The sequence below is a fragment of the Typopeltis vanoorti genome, chromosome 24, assembly GCF_054136105.1.
Source record: "Typopeltis vanoorti isolate ZY-2024b chromosome 24, IOZ_Tvanoo_1.0, whole genome shotgun sequence".
Taxonomy (NCBI): domain Eukaryota; kingdom Metazoa; phylum Arthropoda; class Arachnida; order Uropygi; family Thelyphonidae; genus Typopeltis; species Typopeltis vanoorti.
The window spans coordinates 6,068,208-6,086,778 of record NC_143572.1 but is presented as its reverse complement, the minus strand read 5'-3'; the positions used below and the strand labels follow the sequence as shown (position 1 = coordinate 6,086,778).

The following is an 18,571-nucleotide window of genomic DNA, read 5'->3' as shown; positions in this document are numbered from 1 at the left end:
TACTGTGAGAATGTCATATAGTTGTGTGGACACGATGTTTAGGGCTTCCCTCGATGAGTCTAGGGACTCCCTGGAGTTGACGTAATAACAATAATATCAACTGATGAAAATTTTCATTATATGGAAGGTGGGGAGAGAACATGAGGGCATCTATGGAAGTTAAATTTATTTGTAGTCAGGAAAGGGGTAAAAGCTAGGTTTTTCTCCCAGTGAACAGTGAGTGAGTGAGTAGAATAGTTTGCCTTTAGGGATAGTGAGTGCATCTAGTGTGAATGAATTTAAGGGAAGGTAAGACAGCTGGTTTGGGTGATTTATAGCATCCCTTGATGAGTCCTTGACTACCTGGAGGTCTCAAATAATAATAATTAAACAAAATATTAAGCCTAAGTTAGTATTAAACAAAAGCCTGATTTTCTGGAAACTATTATTTACATCTTTATGTAAATCCATCTGCTGAGAACTTTATTATAATGTGCAATTACACAATCGATTGTGGATCCATTAACTTTTCCAAGGAATAAAGAATTTTAATGTTCCAAAGGTATTAAACAATTTGTGTTTAAAAGTAAAAATGTGTATTTGTATTATTCATGATAATCCAAATACTCTTATCCATATCACTGATAGAGCTTTATGATATACAAAATAAAACACATTTTTTAATCTGTCTGTTTAGTATGTGCACACTGTCTTCTGATTTACATGCTGATTGGATGATGTTAATTCAATACTTTGAATTAACATCATCTATGAATGTAGAGGATGAAAGAGGCTAAAATCGAGCATATGGAATATGCAATTTCATCTAGCCACTTCCACTTGTCTCTCTCTCTCTTTTTGGGTGATTTTTTTTGAAGATTTTTTTTCCTGAAAATTGTATTTGGAACTTTTTAAGAAAATTATATATATTTAGCCATGTTTGAGCCATTTAAAATTATAAAAAATCCACTGACATCTTTTTTTGTTCCCCAAAAGTAGTAGGTGAAACTCTTTTAGTCCTAATGAACTTTTAGGATGCTAGTCAGTAGCTAGACTCTACCCTTAGTCATCAATGAGATGACAAAGCTCAGGGTTATTAATGATTTGTAAGACCACACGCCACCATCTCGTGACTCAAAACTCTAACACTCATACGGTTATTTGAAATAGTGCTCTACAGTCGATTTCCTTGAGTTGTAGGATTAAAAATATGTTTCTGAGAAGGGAGAGGAGGAACACTATGTACTTATGCTAAATATAAACTAACTTGGGGGCCAGCTGCTGAAAGGCTCAGTAAAAGACCATTATAGGTCTTTCTTTTGGCAGTCTGTCATTTCCACAAACATTTCCACATGGCTATGGAGCAGGCATTCTATTTAAGATATATTTAGTCACATTTATATATTTATTATTATTATTATTCAGGCCTCCACAGAGTCAAAAGACTCATTGCGGGAGGTCCTTCCTAAGAAACACAAAGTTTATCAAGACTCATCGTAGAAGGTCCCTCCTAAGAAACACAAAGTCTATCATACCACTCCTTAAACTCATTGACCATTCTTGCCACTCTATCAGGCAATGCATTCCATGGTTCAACCACCCTCCATGCAAAGAAACCACTCCTCACCCTCTTGCTCACAGTTTCGTTTCGTAACTTCCAGGGATGGCCCCCCTTGTCATCACTCCTTCCCGATGTTCAACCAAGTAAAAGAACACCCCAGTGTCAACCCTGTAACCACCTCTCCTTCTATCCACCAAACTCTGCAATCCACATTCCCTCAGCTGATCCTCATAACTAACATTGTACAGTCCTGAAACCATCTTTGTTATCCACCTTTGTACCCTTTCCCTTGTTAATTTATCCCCTTCAAATCCTGGGAACCAAATCTATGAACAATAATCTAAGTGTGGTCTGATCAGTCTTATACAACGGAATGATAACTCTTTTATCTCTGCAGGTCAGTGTCCTTCTCATTATTGTAGCAATCCTCTATGTTACCTTCACCACCTTTGCAATATGTCCCTTGAATTTCAGGTTTCTATCAATTATCAACCACAATAATATAAATTTTAATTTGTTTAATAGACTTAGAATTGAAGAGAAAAGATTCCTTCATATTTGGAAATAAAATTTTCTAAAACAATTAGAAAAGAGCTCATCCATTTCAAGTCTATTTTCAATTCCGACAGTTTTGTTTTAAAACTGAAAATATAATGGTGTTAAAATCACACATACACTACAAAGTGCAATTCAAACCAGTTTAGTAAAATTAAGAAAGCAGTAATGGTTAGTGGGTATCTACTACAATAGTATTCATCCAAAAATAATCTCCTCCATCTTATATTGAAATATAAGATTTCATAATACAAACAAATAACTATTATTATTATTTGCATTTTAATTTTTAGGGAATGATTTCTTTCCCTAGGTAGATTAAACATTCATAAAATTGGCATTTTTATGGGGTAATTGGCATACATGCATCAAGTATGGAAATCAGTTAGGAAGCCAGTATTAAATCTAAAATATTTAGAGAGTTAACACGAAAGTATGAACTTCCACAGGTTTATAAATGTAAAATTTAACTGTACACAAATTAAAAAAAAATATAAACTTAGATGCAGTATAGAATTTTGTTGTAAAGAATAAATATCACGATAGTCTTATTAAATTATGCAGAGATTTTTCTAACAAAATGTGTTAACTATTAAGTTTAGAGGAGTAGGTCAAAGTATTTTTGAAATAATTTTTTTATTTATTTTTTTAAATATTCAAATCTACAGGATTTTGTATTGAAAATTGAGTTCTTCAAAATCTCACTAGGGTTTAACATGAAAGAGATATAATGTAAAGTTAAAAATAATCAGATTTCATAAGAAATAAGAAATCTGAACATTATATGACTATTTGATTGTTTTTCTGATATACATACAAATTGATTTCTCTTTTACAATGATTACAAAAACTCAGCAATACACTTGTAAATGAAAGCTTCTATAACAATTTTTTTAGAAAGTACATGAGTCAAACACTTCTGAAGAAGAGTTAAGCACACTCTAAAAGAGACTGCAATTATGTGATCTTGTTGCCATTCTCCAATAGGATGAAGACATCCTTGCAAACTTTAGTACTGTCAAAACAACACAGCCATGTCTTATTTCTGATAAAAAAAATCTAACAGGTAGGCGATGTGCAATATACAGCCTCTCCCTGTTAACCACGCTACTGGCCAGGGCATATATATACGTCCAAGTTTCCATGGATGCGAAGTGCATATTAAAATTGTAATACCATTGATATTACATTGAAATATATGATGGATACGAAGCATATGAGGATGCATATTTGATCCATAATGGCCGGTAAGGTGATTAATCCTGCTTTCCCATGGTATGGCCTGTTTCCACAAAAGGGGCTCTGGCAAAACCAGCAAGTATTCCCACTATAAAGGGATACCTTCTTAGGTGGAGCAAGTGCTAACTACACCACTACATGGTAGACCTTCATTGTCTGGTGGGATACAACCACCTAGATTACTGGAGGCAGGAAGTGACATACATCACATTTGGTCTTCAGAGCAGAGTTTCCAGTATCTGTGTCCCCCCATTGTGCCTGGAGAGGAAGTCTGAGTAGTGGTATGTAGGAAGCACTGTTGAGGCCACGTTATGGCAAGGAGACTGGTTACTCTGTATGAATGTCATATCCAAGAGTCTTCTCTTACTTCACCTCCCACAAATAAACTGATGATGAACATTACAAACAATGACACTGCAACAAAAAGGAATCTCCCTCATGAACAAATTCCAATAAAAAAAATACATAATGCAACCAATTGCTACATACAAACCAAGCCAGAATCTCTTCATTAAAAACTTGCTTTTGCATCCACTTCACTAATATTTCTGTGATATTGCCACCAACATAAATGACACTCAATATGTTGGTGTCATCCTCCAGACCAGACCTCCTACTCTTGACAGAAACCCAAATAAACACCTACATCTGCTACTGTCAAACTCCAATGTCCAAACCAAATTATACACTACATAATTCCTTTTGTCATAAGGGTGGAATACCTCTGCTTTTGTAGCTAATTTAGAATCCCTTGCTTTCGACCTCCTCTTGTTAAAGGTCTACCTGCCCCCCATCTAGCAATATTCATCTGCTGCATTTACCATTCTCTAAATCCTGATAACTACTAAGACCTCTTCAGATTCTTCTCTATGAAACATGAACATCTGCAATCCAGCCACCCAAATAGTGAGGTGGTCATCTTCCTAGGTGACCCGAACATTTACAATTTCAACTGGTTCCTCTTTTCCACCACTGCTGAGTAACCTGGATGAGAGGTGAAAATCTCTGCTATAAGCAATAATCTAATGCACATCATTCATCTGCCTGCACAAATTCCTGACAACCCTCTTCACTGACCCCAATACTTTGAATCTTTTTTTAACCAGTTCTCTCTCCAAATACACCCTACAGGTCACCTTCTCTCTCTCCCTCTGCAACCAGACCACAACCTTGTACAATTCTCCTCTCTCACAAAATCCCTTCCTCAAGCTATTCCTAACCTCACATTCTCTGGCACTACAAAGGTACTAAATGGGATTAACTTTGGAACTTCTGCTCCTCCTCCTTACCATGGTCTGACTATTGTTAGCTCATTCGACCTAACGCCTGTTCTGAATGAGTCACAGAAATTATTTTCACCAGCATGTAGGCCTTCATCCCCCATTCTATCCAGAATCCTTCTCTACTTTCTAAGCCCTGGTTCAACAGAAAGTGTATCCGAGCAGTTGAAGAAAAATATTCAACTAACTGCATCAAGAACTCCATCTTTATACTTTGAATATACCAAAGCATGCAACAAATGCAAAACAGTCCTCAGCAGATCCAAATCTGATTTTATAAAGGCAAACAGCAAAACACTTCCTCTGGTACAAATGGAAGCTATACCTTCTAGTCACTTGCTAAGGCCAATATGCAACTTCTGCTCACTTGCAGTTCCACCTCTCTCTCATCCTGATAGTGCCACTGTTACTTCACCTAAAGATAAAGCTAACCTCCTAGCATTACGTTTTTCCTCAAACTCTTGCATTGATATCCAAGGGAAATTGCCTCCTACCATATGAGAACCTGAGCACTGAATACTTCCTGTAGTTTTTTGCAAAAGACATCCGAAAATTACTAAATAACTTCAACACTAAAAAGTCTTCTGGTCCTGATGACATCTCTCCAATTATTCTCAAACATCATGCTTTGGGACTTACACCTATCCTATCATCTCTACAATCTATTATACACAGTTGGTAGATACAGTGGATGATTGGTTAACGAACAGTTTGGACTGCGAACAAATCGAACAACGAACACTTTCGCGAAAGATTTTTATGTTCAGACAACAAACACATGTTCGGATAACGAACACCTCACAGAAAAAACACAAGAAGAAGCAATGCTGTGTGCAAGATTTGTAGAACTGTATTTTACTGCGATCTATGAACAGTTTCTGGAAAGAGACTTTGACAGCTGTATACATAACCTTTTTGTGTGCTAGTTGATTTCTGTTCTCTGAATTTTTGTAAGTACTTTTCTGAACTTTTTATTTAAAAAAAAAAAAAAACTGATAATATTATGGGGCCTAAAAAGAGTGGAGTGTCAAGAACTGTGCTCACCATAGAACCCAAGCAAGAGATAATAGCCAAGGTAGAGAGTGGGCAGAAGATGTCTGATGTTGCTAGGCAGTATGGCTTGAATAGGTCTACAGTAGTTTTTATTTTTTTTGGGTCTCCATAACGAATTAATCAAATTCCCATAAAAATCTATGGTAAACTGATGATCGGTTAATGAACAATTCGGGTAGTGAACATCGTCTTTGAACGGATTATGTTTGTTAACCGATCATCCTCTGTATTCCAATGCATGGAGGCAATTTAGCCTATTCTGAAAAAAAGGGAGATAAATATCTACCATCAAACTACTGACTAAATGCCATCACCTCAGTCCTCTCCAAAATAATGGAGACAGTCATCAATAGCCAAATTTACTACATAGGGACCCATTAATTAATCAGCAACCAGTATGGATTCCACCATTCAAGATCACCTCTTAACTTACATCACTCACCACTGGACATGTGTAATGGTAAGGTTCGGCAAAACTTGTGCTCTTGCTCTTGACATTCCCAGAGTTTTTGACCATGTTTGGCATCGAGGCCTGTTAAACAAATCATCATTCTTTGGTCTCCTGCCATCCCCTGTAATTGGGTAGACAGCTTTCTCTCTGGTTGTTCTCTGCAAGTCATAGCAGATGGCTCCCTCTCTTTGTGCTTCACCACCAATGCTGAAGTGCCTCAAGGCTCTCATTCTCATGTACATAAATGACCTACTCTTAATCACCACTAATCCTATCTACAGCTTTGCAGATAATACTCTTTATTCATCCTACCCATTTGACAAACCTCAGATATCCCAAGCATCAATGGGTCACATTCAATGCCACCAAAACACAATGTTGCCTATTCTCTCCAAAAGAAATCTCAGTTCACATTCCATTACCCTCAGCAATTCACGAATCAACAGACAAGATCAGATCTCTTTTGTTGGACTAAGATTCACCTCCAGTCTCTCCTGGTACAAACACATCACATCAATAACTTCCTTGGTATCCAAAAAACTAGGCATTCTCTTTCATTCATGATGTCATTTTACACCCAACCAACTCTTAACAATATACAAATTGCAAATCTCTCCATACTTAGAATATTGTTCATATTTGGGGTGAAACACCTAAAACTCTAAAAATCCTTGACTCTGTCCAGAGGAGAGCAATTTGGTTCCTAGATGATCCCTCTCTTAGAGATTCACTTCAACCTCTATTACACAGATGCAGTGTTTCAGCTCTGTGTCTATTCTACAGGTATCTTAATAGTCATTGTTCCACTGAACTGGCAACCATCCTTCCTCCACTTTCTGTTGCACCTGTTATTACAAGAGCAATAGCTGCCCAGCACCACTTTACTGTGCAACTGCAAACACACTGAACCTGCTTTTCTACTTTCTGTTTTATTTCATCTACCCCTGTTTTCTCTGGAACAGTCTATTGGAAGAAGTATTTCCAAAATACAACCTACAACTCTTCAAAAAAAAAAAAAGTTAATAAACTTCTATCTGAATCCTCACCTGCATTTCAAATATGGTACTGATGTGTATAATTATAGGTCTTCTGACCTTTTGTGTATGAGATCAATCTCACTTTATCTTCCCTTACATCCTCCTCCTCATCAAATATCTGATATGTATCCTCAAGGGGTGTACAGGATACTATGATAAGTTTCAATTATTATTTTCTATTGACAATTTTCCATTCAGTTAGTTTATTAATTGTCAGGACTCCTACATTGTCAGATCTTATATTTTGGTTTTTCAAGGTACTTCAAACTATATCAATTTACCTAGATCTTGGTATTCTCTGGGTCTTTTTCCTGCCATCAAATACCCTGTTTTGATAATCTTCCCTCCCATTTTGTTTAACATTCATGGATGCTAACAATGTTATTCCTTTCTAATGACTTCATTTTTAATCTAATTCTGATATTAATGCTATCTGTTCCCACTCCTAATTTTTCTCAAATCTCTTATATTTGTGGTCACTTATCTTTGATGAACTATTTCTGACCCAGATCTTAGATTTTTAAGTTAAAACTGGTTTCAACTTATATATACAGTTAATTTAATTTTTTGACTAATTTTTATCTTATTCCATCAATTTATTCAGTTGATTCCCCACTATACCAGCTCTGCATATTATGTTCCCTATTTCCATATTAAGATCATCTTCACTAATAAGGCTAAATCACTGAAATATTTTACTTGTTCTATAGGTTCTTCCTTCATTCAGGATGCAATTGATATTATTCACATTCGTCCATATTTTTATAGTTTCATATTTATTGCTGCTTTTCATGCCAAATTTGTTATGGCAATTATTCAATTTAGTTAAGGAATGCTGAAAACTTGTATTGGATTTAAGAGTAGAACCTCAAAATAAGAAGCTGAGATTGCCAACTCCAATTTTGATATCAGGTTTAATGCTGCTTTCCTTCATAACATGATCCACATAGAATAATAGTGGAAATACATGTACCCTTGTTTTGCCTTCAGTTTTACATCAAACAATTTTCCAATTTATTTGAATAAATCAAATATTCCATTATTCCTAAATATGATGATAAGAAGGAGGAGACCATTTTCCTGTACATTCTTCAGTTCTAACTGCTGACTTATTAATCACAGACTGTATATATTGCTCTGTATAATATCTCATTTAATATAATTGTACCATTTTGAACAATTTTTTTTGGCACTTTGTCATAAGCCTTTTCTAGATCTCCCAAACTTGAATATGAATCCTCTATCTGGCCTCACACTAGCTTATTTTTTCTCAAGTATGCTAGTATAAATCACCTTGCATAAATCTTATGACTGGAAGAAGTTTTAAAGTCTAGAGAGTGAAAATCTCATTGATACCCACAAATGCAAGGATAAATCAGGCCTTATCTCCCATGTCTTCACAGAATACCATGAAGCAAACTGATCATCAGCTTCAATAGCATACTTTGATAACTTCCTATTCCAGATTTTCAAACAACCTTGCAATGTTATACACTTTCATGGTACTTGGAGGTCTCCCATTAGCACTGTAGTAAATCAGACCTCTTCTATGCTAGTGGCCATCTAAAAGCTATGCATAACAATGGGATGCATGATAGACACTTTAGATTTTTTTTTTAAACAATAACTTTTTTGTGTCTTCAGTTTTTCTTGTTTTCACTTTTTTTTCCCTCCCTAGTTAAGACTTCTTGAAGAATACTGTTACACATTGACCAGGTAAATATGCAGAAGTGATCTCTTTAGTACCATACCATATAAATTAGCAAGATGTTGAAAGTTTATTTTTCACTAGGTTAGACTATAATAAATTTAGTTTAATCCTTTATCCCAGTGAGAGCAAACAAAGTTTGTGCCTGAAAATATATAGTGTTGTACTATCTTATCTCACCTGGGTAAGTAGTACAACACCAGGGCAACTCGTAGCAAAGGTGGAGCAAGATACCAACACTCCTATCCCAGTATCTCCCATAATGCAAAACACATCTCCTTGTGGATATGTATACTTATGCATCAAGGGATTGGCCACTACCCAGACTAGTTTCGACCTTCACTGAGGTCTCTTCGGTGGGAGCCAGGCCCAGAGTTGGAGGTGCCAGGCAGAAGCCGTAGCAAGGTCATCTTTACCTATAGGAGTTGCCAAAAGGTTTGCCACCTTTTTTTTATTAAATTACTCTGGATTTAGAGAAAAATGTTGAAAGTTTATTTTTCACTAGGTTAGACTATAATAAATTTAGTTTAATCTTTTATCCCAGTGAGAACAAACAAAGTTTGCACCCGAAAGTTGGTGGCCAATCCCTTAATGCATAGCAGTATACATATCCACAAGGAGATGTGTTTTGCATTATGGGAGATACTGGAATAGGAGTGTTGGTAGCGTGCTCCACCTTTGCTACAAGTTGCCCTGGTGTTGTACTACTTACCCAGGTAAGATAGTACAACACTATATTCAGTCCTGAAGACATTTTCAGGCGCAAACTTTGTTTGCTCTCACTGGGATAAAGGATTAAACTAAATTTATTATAATATAAATTAGCAAATTCCCTTTCTTGTTTATTTTGCTTTTTTTATATTTAGCTATTGTGCACTTCTTCTTATTATTAACTTTCCTTAAACATACACAATGAGCTCTCAATTATCCAACCTTCAAATGAACAAAAATTCAATTAACCTACCCTTGAATGGGTTCACATGTCAACCGACTTCTGGTATAGCACAATATAGCTATACCTTCAATTACCCAACCCTTCATCTGACTGACAAATTGTCCTCTTCCTGATGCGGTTGGATAATTGAAATTACTATACATCCAAATCTTAAATTAATTACCCGTGGAAGTTATACATTATATCTAATTTAACACAATTAATACGCATTAGTAGAAGTGAAAGACATGCCTGGGTAGAAGCCTGCATGCCTATACCAAGTCATACCTACTGCTCAATACTGAGATATCCTGGCTAAAAGAAGATGCTCTTGAATGACGTGCTCCAAATTCGAGGCTATTTTCACTAGATAAACTATCATTGCGTCGCAGTGGCATCATACGCTGTCTGTTTAGTACTGATGATACATCAAAACTGCTATCACTGTCAGAACCGCTGCATAGAAAACACCAAAATATTAAAAATAACTAGTGCTCTGCACATTTAAGGTTATTCACAACTTTTTAGAGGAAGAAATATCTTACATGTAACTATGCCAGTTTTTTTTTTTTTTTAAGTTATAGGGTGTTTACTATATATATATTTTTTTTTCGAACATTTCATTAAATGTAAATATTTAATAAATTTTGACAAACATGTTATGCGAAGATCTAATAAGTACCATATTCTGGTGTATTTGAGTTATGTTTCTTCTTCCATCTTAAATATCAAGGTTGGAGAATTTTTTCTGATTTGTTCATGTTTTTTTAAAGACACTTTTTTTTAAAGCCTATATGTATGCAATTTCTTCTCACTTGGAGATGAAAAATGGGTTGTTTAAAGGAAAAAGTAAGATATTTCCTTTTAAAGGAAAAAAAAAAGTCATTTTAGGACAGGTCAAATCGCATGTCAGTATATATATATACAGTATGTGTATGTTCACCTGGCCAAACAATTTTTTTTTCCTTTCTCCACGTAAAACATGATTTTAAAAATTATATTGTGCTAAAAATAAAGAAATACAGGCATAATACATGAATTCTAATATCTTTCTAATTATGCAAGTAGTTCAGGATTTTCAATATTCATTTTTAATGATTATGGCTATAAATGTTTTTGTAGTATCTAGACATTAAATATTTTTCTTTCTAATCTGTTTTAAAATCTAACAGAAATGAAAATATGAATGATTATGAAAATTACTAGATTTTTTCATTTCTTTCCATGTAAAAAAGAATCTATTCTTTGTAATTTCCTTCAAATGCATTGTTCTAGTGCAACCTTCCAAGGAGAGTCTCTTGCTCTCTTTCCCCGACTCTGTATAATTCCTTCTGTATTAATTTGTTATAGCGTATGATAGGATTTTTGTGTATAATGGTTGATTTGGATCTCCTGTGATGGGTCTCCGAACCCCATGAAGATGCCCTAAAATAATAATAATGTATGTTTTCCTGATGATGACTTCAATATAGAAGTAGTACTGTTGAGTACTACTTCTATATTGAAGTAGTGCAACCTTGGAAGGTTGCACTAGAACAATGCATTGTTCAATATAGAAGTAGTACTGTCAAGTACTACTTCTATATTGAAGTAGTGCAACCTTCCAAGGAGAGTCTCTTGCTCTCTTTCCCCAACTCTGTATAATTCCTTCTGTATTAATTTGTTATAAGCTTCTCATTAACCTCCTCAACCTATTCCTATCACCAATATTCCAGAGTGCAGATATTGATTTAGCTACTCATCTCTGACCCTCTTCAGTTTTCTCATTATAGTGGAAAATGTGACAAATTTGCAGAGAATAGTCTGGTGTAGTCCAATCAAGGCTTGTATACAGTGGATGTAACCAATTCCTTGAATGAACTAACCCAGACTATGGTGTTCTTTACCACAACAGCAATATTCTGTGGAGTGTTTGTGACGCTTGCAATGCCCTTTGAATGTCAAGACTCTATTGTTCAATCACTCAAATCAGAACTTATCAACCTCCTGGACTAATATAGTATACAGCCTTCACACTTCTGGATTCTGAAGTGAACACAATCAAATGCCTATTTAAAATCCTTCTTGAAGAGGTTGGCTGAGTGGTTAGCATGTCTGCTCTCCAGCCAGCCAAGAGGCCATGGGTTCAAATCCTGCCATGGGCATGGATGTTTGCGATTGTCCTACTCTCTCTGTGGAAAGGGAATCTGTGACCCTACCACTTATTCTAGCAGAAGACTTCACTCTCGAAACCCAGTGAGGTACAGGAGTGACCACACGGCATCTACAGACATCAAATGTGAATTTCTTTTTTTTTTTTTTTTTTTTTTCCCTTCTTGAAAAGACATGACACCAGCACTAGTCCTTATAACTTTCCCCAACTTCAACTGAACATCTCTCAGTGAAACTGCATGAAATGACAATGAAAAATGAAATTAATAAGATGATAGTATTGGCTCCTGTGTATGCCAATAGTTACTCTCCCCCACCACCATACTCAACTTGCTGGTATCTTTCAAACAATCATCTAGATATCACACTAGTCTATTATCCATTGCATCTCCCTCAAACTGTACATCAACCTAACGTGATAATTTCTCAAATGCTTCGGCAAAGTACAAAAAATATCATTAAACTGAAGTAAATTGTTAAGACTCGACCTCCCCTTTATTCATGCTAATCATTACAGAAAATCTATGTCAACCTAATTCTGTATTCTTTAACCTATCTTTCTAACACCCTAACCAGAAATGCAAATATACAGTCCAGTTTATAACTGGAAAACTATCTTAGCACCACTCTTGTGCTTCTCCTTTGGGATGCTTCCTATTAGGATCTAACTCCACAGTCATATTAATCTTATTAACATCCAGCCTATTATTCACTTCTAGTATGCCCAGTATATTTTGTATCTCTTCTGATCTTTTCGCACACTAATCATAGAAAATAAAGACACAAGGTTGTAAGGTGTGACTTTGAAACACAATCTTTTATACCACAAAAATATGGACATCATAGTCACCAACCAGTTCAGATAATTCATAGCTTTTTAAAATCTCTTTTTTCAGAAGTATTGCAGAATCTACAAAAATTTACTATTCTTGCAAGATGGTTTAAATAGATTAGATAGATTGTGAAAATTGCAAAAAATTTCTGCTGAGACATTACACCATATCTCTGTAAAAACCATAAAATAGATTGCCCAATGCTGATGCCTTATCTCAAAAATGATTAATCATCACTTCACCTCAAGGAATCTAGGAAATTAGTATGTGTGCATGACAGCATGAGAAACTAAGAGAAATCACTTATCCATTCCTGCAACACATCAAACATGTACCATGTGAACAACAACTTACAAGATGTTTGAAACATTGAACTGCATGTGATAAATGGGCTGACTGGTTGGTTTATGGCTTATTGGTGCAAGAACAGCAAAAGTCATACTGTGCCATAGTAAAGGTTGATAAATGAGTCAAGCATATAAACTGCTCTTAACTCTGAATTGGTTCAAAAACATAATTATTATTATTTTCAGTAAGCTCTCATATTTTTACATTTGTGCTTCAAAAAATGTACATTCAGCCTGGTTATGATCTAAAAAAGTAGTGAAAATATGTAAGATTTTGTTTAACTGAAGCCTTTTGGCTCTTTATTTGAGTAATTACTTTTACACACCGACCGAGAGTTCGCTTACGAAAAATACATTTTCTGATATTTCAAGTTCCTTAGTACTGAACAAAAGTTTTTGGTCTATTAACACGTTCGCTGCCAACTACAAGTATACTCATAGTTGGTATATCAGCTACACAAGCCAGCTACGAGTATACTCGTATGACGCTTACCACCAGCAACGAGATTACTGTACTGACTTTGAAGAAGTGAAAATGTTTGGCTTGTGGAGCTAGCAGAAAAACTGTGTATACTCATAGATGGTATATGCTCTGCACAAGCCTACTATGAGTATACTCGTATGACACTTACTGCCAGCAACGAGATTACCGTACTGACCTTGAAGAAGTGAAATTGCTCGGCGTACAGGAACAGACTATGCCAAAGTAGCATGGCAGCAAACGTGTTAAGGTTTCTGAAGAGAACAACCACTTCGAAACAGTTATCAGGTCAGTGAAACCTTATCAAAATGGACTAATAAAAGGTGAATATATAGATGGTCGAGTGGCACCTATGTCTTTTAAGTTATCCATACTAAAGCAACTCATGAATGCCAGGGAGCATATTCCCATAAGCTCTCTCTGGTCAACTTACTTTACAAAACTTTCATAGTTTCAACATACAGCTTTGAAATAATGCTGGATCTAATATTTACTTTACTTATGTAATTTTGCATTGCCGAACCAAAGTCTTTTGGCTCTTCATTTTAGCAATTATATTTCTTTTGTTCTTTTGCAGTTCCTGCTTAATGATGCTACTCATTTGTTTAACTCCTATCTGATTTATCCTTCAGATGTTGCATACATTATTATTATTATTATTAAACAAGACCTCATGGAGTCAAAGACTCATCTAGGAGGTCCTTTTATCTCACACACATCTCATCATACCGGGTCTTAAACACATTGAAACTCCTTGCAGACACCACACTCTCAGGCAAGGCATTCCAATCATTCACAACTCTGCACGAAAAAAACCTGCCTCTCACTCCCCTACTCACACCCTCTTTATACAGTTTCCAGGTATGACCTCTGGTTCTCCCCTGATCTCCCACTATTCTCTGTAGAACTTCTCCACCATTGATCCTATAACAACCCCTTACCAACTTGTAGGTCTCTATCATATCTCCTCTCTTCCTCCTATCCACTAGACTCTGCAAATTACATCTTTTCAATCTTTCCTCATACTCGACATTCCAGAGGTCAGAAACTACCTTAGTCAGTCGCCTTTGCACCCTTTCCAACATCTCTTCATCCTTCTGAAAACCAGGTGACCAAATCTGGGCACAATAGTCCATGTGTGGCCTAATCAACGCCTTATACAATGGAACAAGAATCTCCCTACTTCTACACGTCAGTGTCCTCCTCATCATTCCCAGAAGTCTTTGTGTTGTCTTCACAATTTTGGCGATGTGTCCCCTAAATTTTAGATCCTTATCCACTATCACTCCCAGATCTCTTATTTCCTCTACTTCCAACAATATATTCTCACCAAGCATAAATTTTGCATCCCATCTTTGTTTTCCAAATTTTAAAACCTTACATTTTGCAACATTGAACTCGCATCCCCATTTGCTTGCTCAATCACTCAATTTATTCAAGTCTTCTTGCAAGGCCACAACATCTTCACTACTCTTTATGGTTCGTCCCAACTTTGCATCATCTGCAAACAACTGAATATCTCTATCCAAATCTTCGCCAATATCATTAATATACAAGTTAAATAGTAATGGCCCTAAAACAGATCCCTGAGGCACTCCACTAGTGACTTTCCTTTTCCTGGATATTGCACCCCCATACACAACTTGTTGATACCTATCAGATAGCCAGTCTCCAATCCAATGCACTAATCTAATATCCAACCCCATCTGCTCTAGTTTGACTGTCAACTTATCATGAGGTACTCTATCAAAAGCGTTTGTGAAATCCAAGTATATTACTGTGTATCCTTCTCCTCTGTCCAAGGAAGCAGTCACTTTATTGTAATAAGTAAGTAGATTACTAAAACACGACCTCCCTTTAGCAAATCCATGCCGTCCATCAAAGATTATACCATTGTTGTCAACCCAACTCTGGATCCTAGTTCTCACAATCTTCTCCAACAACTTAACCACAACACCTGACACACAGATAGGCCTATAGTTTGATGCTTGAGTTCGATCACCTCCTTTATGAAGTGGCACAATCTTGCCCTCCTTCCACTCTTTAGGGCCTTGACCAAGTGCAAGACTCATATTAAAAAAATATGTCAAGGCACATACATCTGATACTGCTTTCTTTAATCACCTTTAACCATTTCCGACATGCTCTAATATCATTCCCTTGCAGTTTCTTATGCCCCTGTTGATTATGACAACCTATATTGGACAATTTTTTTCTGACATTTTATTGAAAAAAAAAAAAGTCTTAAAAAAATTGAATAAATGTCTGTTAAATGGAATTCAATAAACAGTTTGAAAACAGTTAAAGGGCATATTTACATATACACTATGCTGACAAAAGTATTTGGACACCTTATGTGCCATGCAAATTTCAGATCCTACCACAAGCAAATATTCAGGGAGTGTCTGTGTAAGTCTGGTAATATAAGGTAGGATGCATGTTTTGCACCGTACTCAATGTCAAGATGCCATGTTCTGCTGAACTGATAGATCACCAACATGGGATGGTAATTGGGCATCATGTCAGTGGTCTTTCTGTCTGTGACATTGCTACCCATCTCAATATACCAAAATCCATGATTGCTTATATCATTCATAGATGGAAAGTTGATGATGCTACCATAGCAGGCAACATCTTGGGAGGCCACCGACACTCAATGACCGAGATCAACGAGCTTTCTCTTAGAATGTTCAAGGTTGACTGTGAACCTCACAGTCAACCTGGAAAATGCTGCAGGGGCATCTGTAAGCACTTAAACTGTTTGCAGAGAGTTGCATGCCTTAGGTTACTTGGAAAAGCTGCTGGGAACAAGTCACACATCATCCCCCAATGCCAAATGATGTTTTTGACTAATGTTTTTCATACCATTCCTGGACTGGTATGAAATGTAAATGATTGAAAAAGGGTTGTGTGGAACGATGAATCATGTTTTACTCTGATAGTGTTTGGATCTGGAGATTACCAGCAGGTTAGCAAGGCTGCATCATTCCAACTGTCAAGTTTAGTGGAGATTTGGTAAACGTATGGTGGTGGTGGTGGTGGGGGGGGGGGGGCGGTTCAGTTGGATGGGACGTGTCCAATGTCAAAACCTAGACATCCTGGAAAATTTCATGCTTCTGATGCTGTGGTAGTACTTCAGCAGTGATCCTTGCATATATCTGCATGATGATGCTCCATGCCATACTAAACTGTGTGCCCAAGACTGGTTTCTACAAAACAATGTTGAAATGTTGGACTGGCTGATTCAGAGTCCAGACATCAACCCCACCGAACATTTTTGGAATGAATTAGAATGTCAAATTCACTACATCAGCATCAGGAATTGGGGTAGCTTTGCACAAGGAATGAAAAGATCTTCCTGTTGCAAGTATCAGAAATTGGTTGAAAGTAAGGCCAAAAGGGTAGCTGCTGTCATTCAGACTAATTCAGTACTAGAAATGTAATATTAACACATTTTTTGATCACAACTAGGCATCCAAATACTTTTGTCAACATAGTGTGTGTGTGTGTGTGTACTCTCCGACCACAGATGCGAGACCCCTCGACACTTCTGCACATGGCAGAAGGCGAATCCATTCCAATAATAGGGCAATCAATGATACATAAGCAAATTAGCTTTTCTTTTATGAAAATTCTAGTTTTAAAGCAGTAACTATTTTGCTTGTACAACAGTCGGAAAATTTTACGTATAAAGTATGTGATTTCGCATGTTCGTGATGAATTCATACATTGCTTTATTACTTTCTCCCCTTCAACATGAACTGACTCTTCTTGGCACTGTGCAGCCAGTGGTTGAACAGTATATATCATCACCAAATTCCTGAAGTACTACTAAGGTGGTCTGAAAAGTTCTCGGCCTCAACCATAGATCGCAACACTATCGGCAAGAATTTTTTTTCTAAGTTGGTACATCTGTCATAAGCATCCATGTGAAATTGCAAGTCATTCTATTAAGTAGTTTGTTTTATACAGCTGTCTGAAACAAAAGTGTCGTCTTTATCCCTTGAAATGGATAAAATTGAGTATCGTGCAGTTATAAAATTCAAAAAGAAATTCATTCGAAGTTCATAAAAGTTTATGGGCACTCTTCTCCTTTGTTTTTGATAATGAAGAAATGGGCTGCCGAGTTTAAACATGGCTGTACCAGCCTTGAAGATGATCCTCGTGAAGGACGTCCATAAAAGTGTAACGACACCAGAAATCATTGATCAAGTGCACAATATAATATTGGATGACCGGCGAGTCAAAGTGCATGAAATTGCTGAGACTATAGGCATTTCAAAAGAATGTAGGATATATTTTGCATGAAGAATTGCAAATGAAAAAGTTTTGCACAAGATGGGTGCCACGCTTGCTCACAGCAGATCAAAAACGCACTCGCATAAAAATCTCTGAACAGTGCTTGGAGCATTTTAACAAAAAATAAAACTGATTTTGTGTGTCGATTTATTACTATGGATGACGCTTGGATTCACCATTACACACCAGAATCCAAACAGTAGTCAAAAGAGTGGACAGAAGCAGTTGTTCAGTGCCAAAGAAGATAAAGTCGGTTCCATCAGCAGGAAAGGTTATGACATTGGTGTTTTGGGATGTTAAAGGCATTTTGTTTATTAATTATCTTGAAAACGGTAAAACATTAACCGGAGAATATTATTCTGATCTTTTAATCCAGACTAGATGAAAAAATTCGTGAAGAAAAAAGAAAGAAGAAAAAAAATCATCTTTCATCAAGAAAATGCACCGGACCACAAAGGAGTTTTGGCAATGGGAAAATTAAGGGATCTGCATTATGAATTGTTGGAACATCCACCCTATTCCCCAGATATGGCTCCCTCTGACTTCTGTCTCTTCCCAAAACTAAAACTCTTCCTCGCTGGTCAGCATTTTTCTTTGAATGAAGAAGTGATTGCAGCTATAGAGGGATATTTTGCAGATCATATGAGAACCACTACAGGGATG

General features: G+C 36.4%; 1 protein-coding gene across 1 annotated transcript in view; it reads right to left on the bottom strand.

Moving 5' to 3' along the window:
- Mhcl (Myosin heavy chain-like) overlaps positions 1-18,571 on the bottom strand; it is a 719,798-nt gene that overhangs the window by 15,652 nt on the left and 685,575 nt on the right. Inside the window, exon 35 of the mRNA XM_090414205.1 lies at positions 10,086-10,253. Coding sequence (XP_090270331.1) covers positions 10,086-10,253 — 168 coding nt within the window. The remainder of the gene's footprint in view (positions 1-10,085; positions 10,254-18,571) is intronic.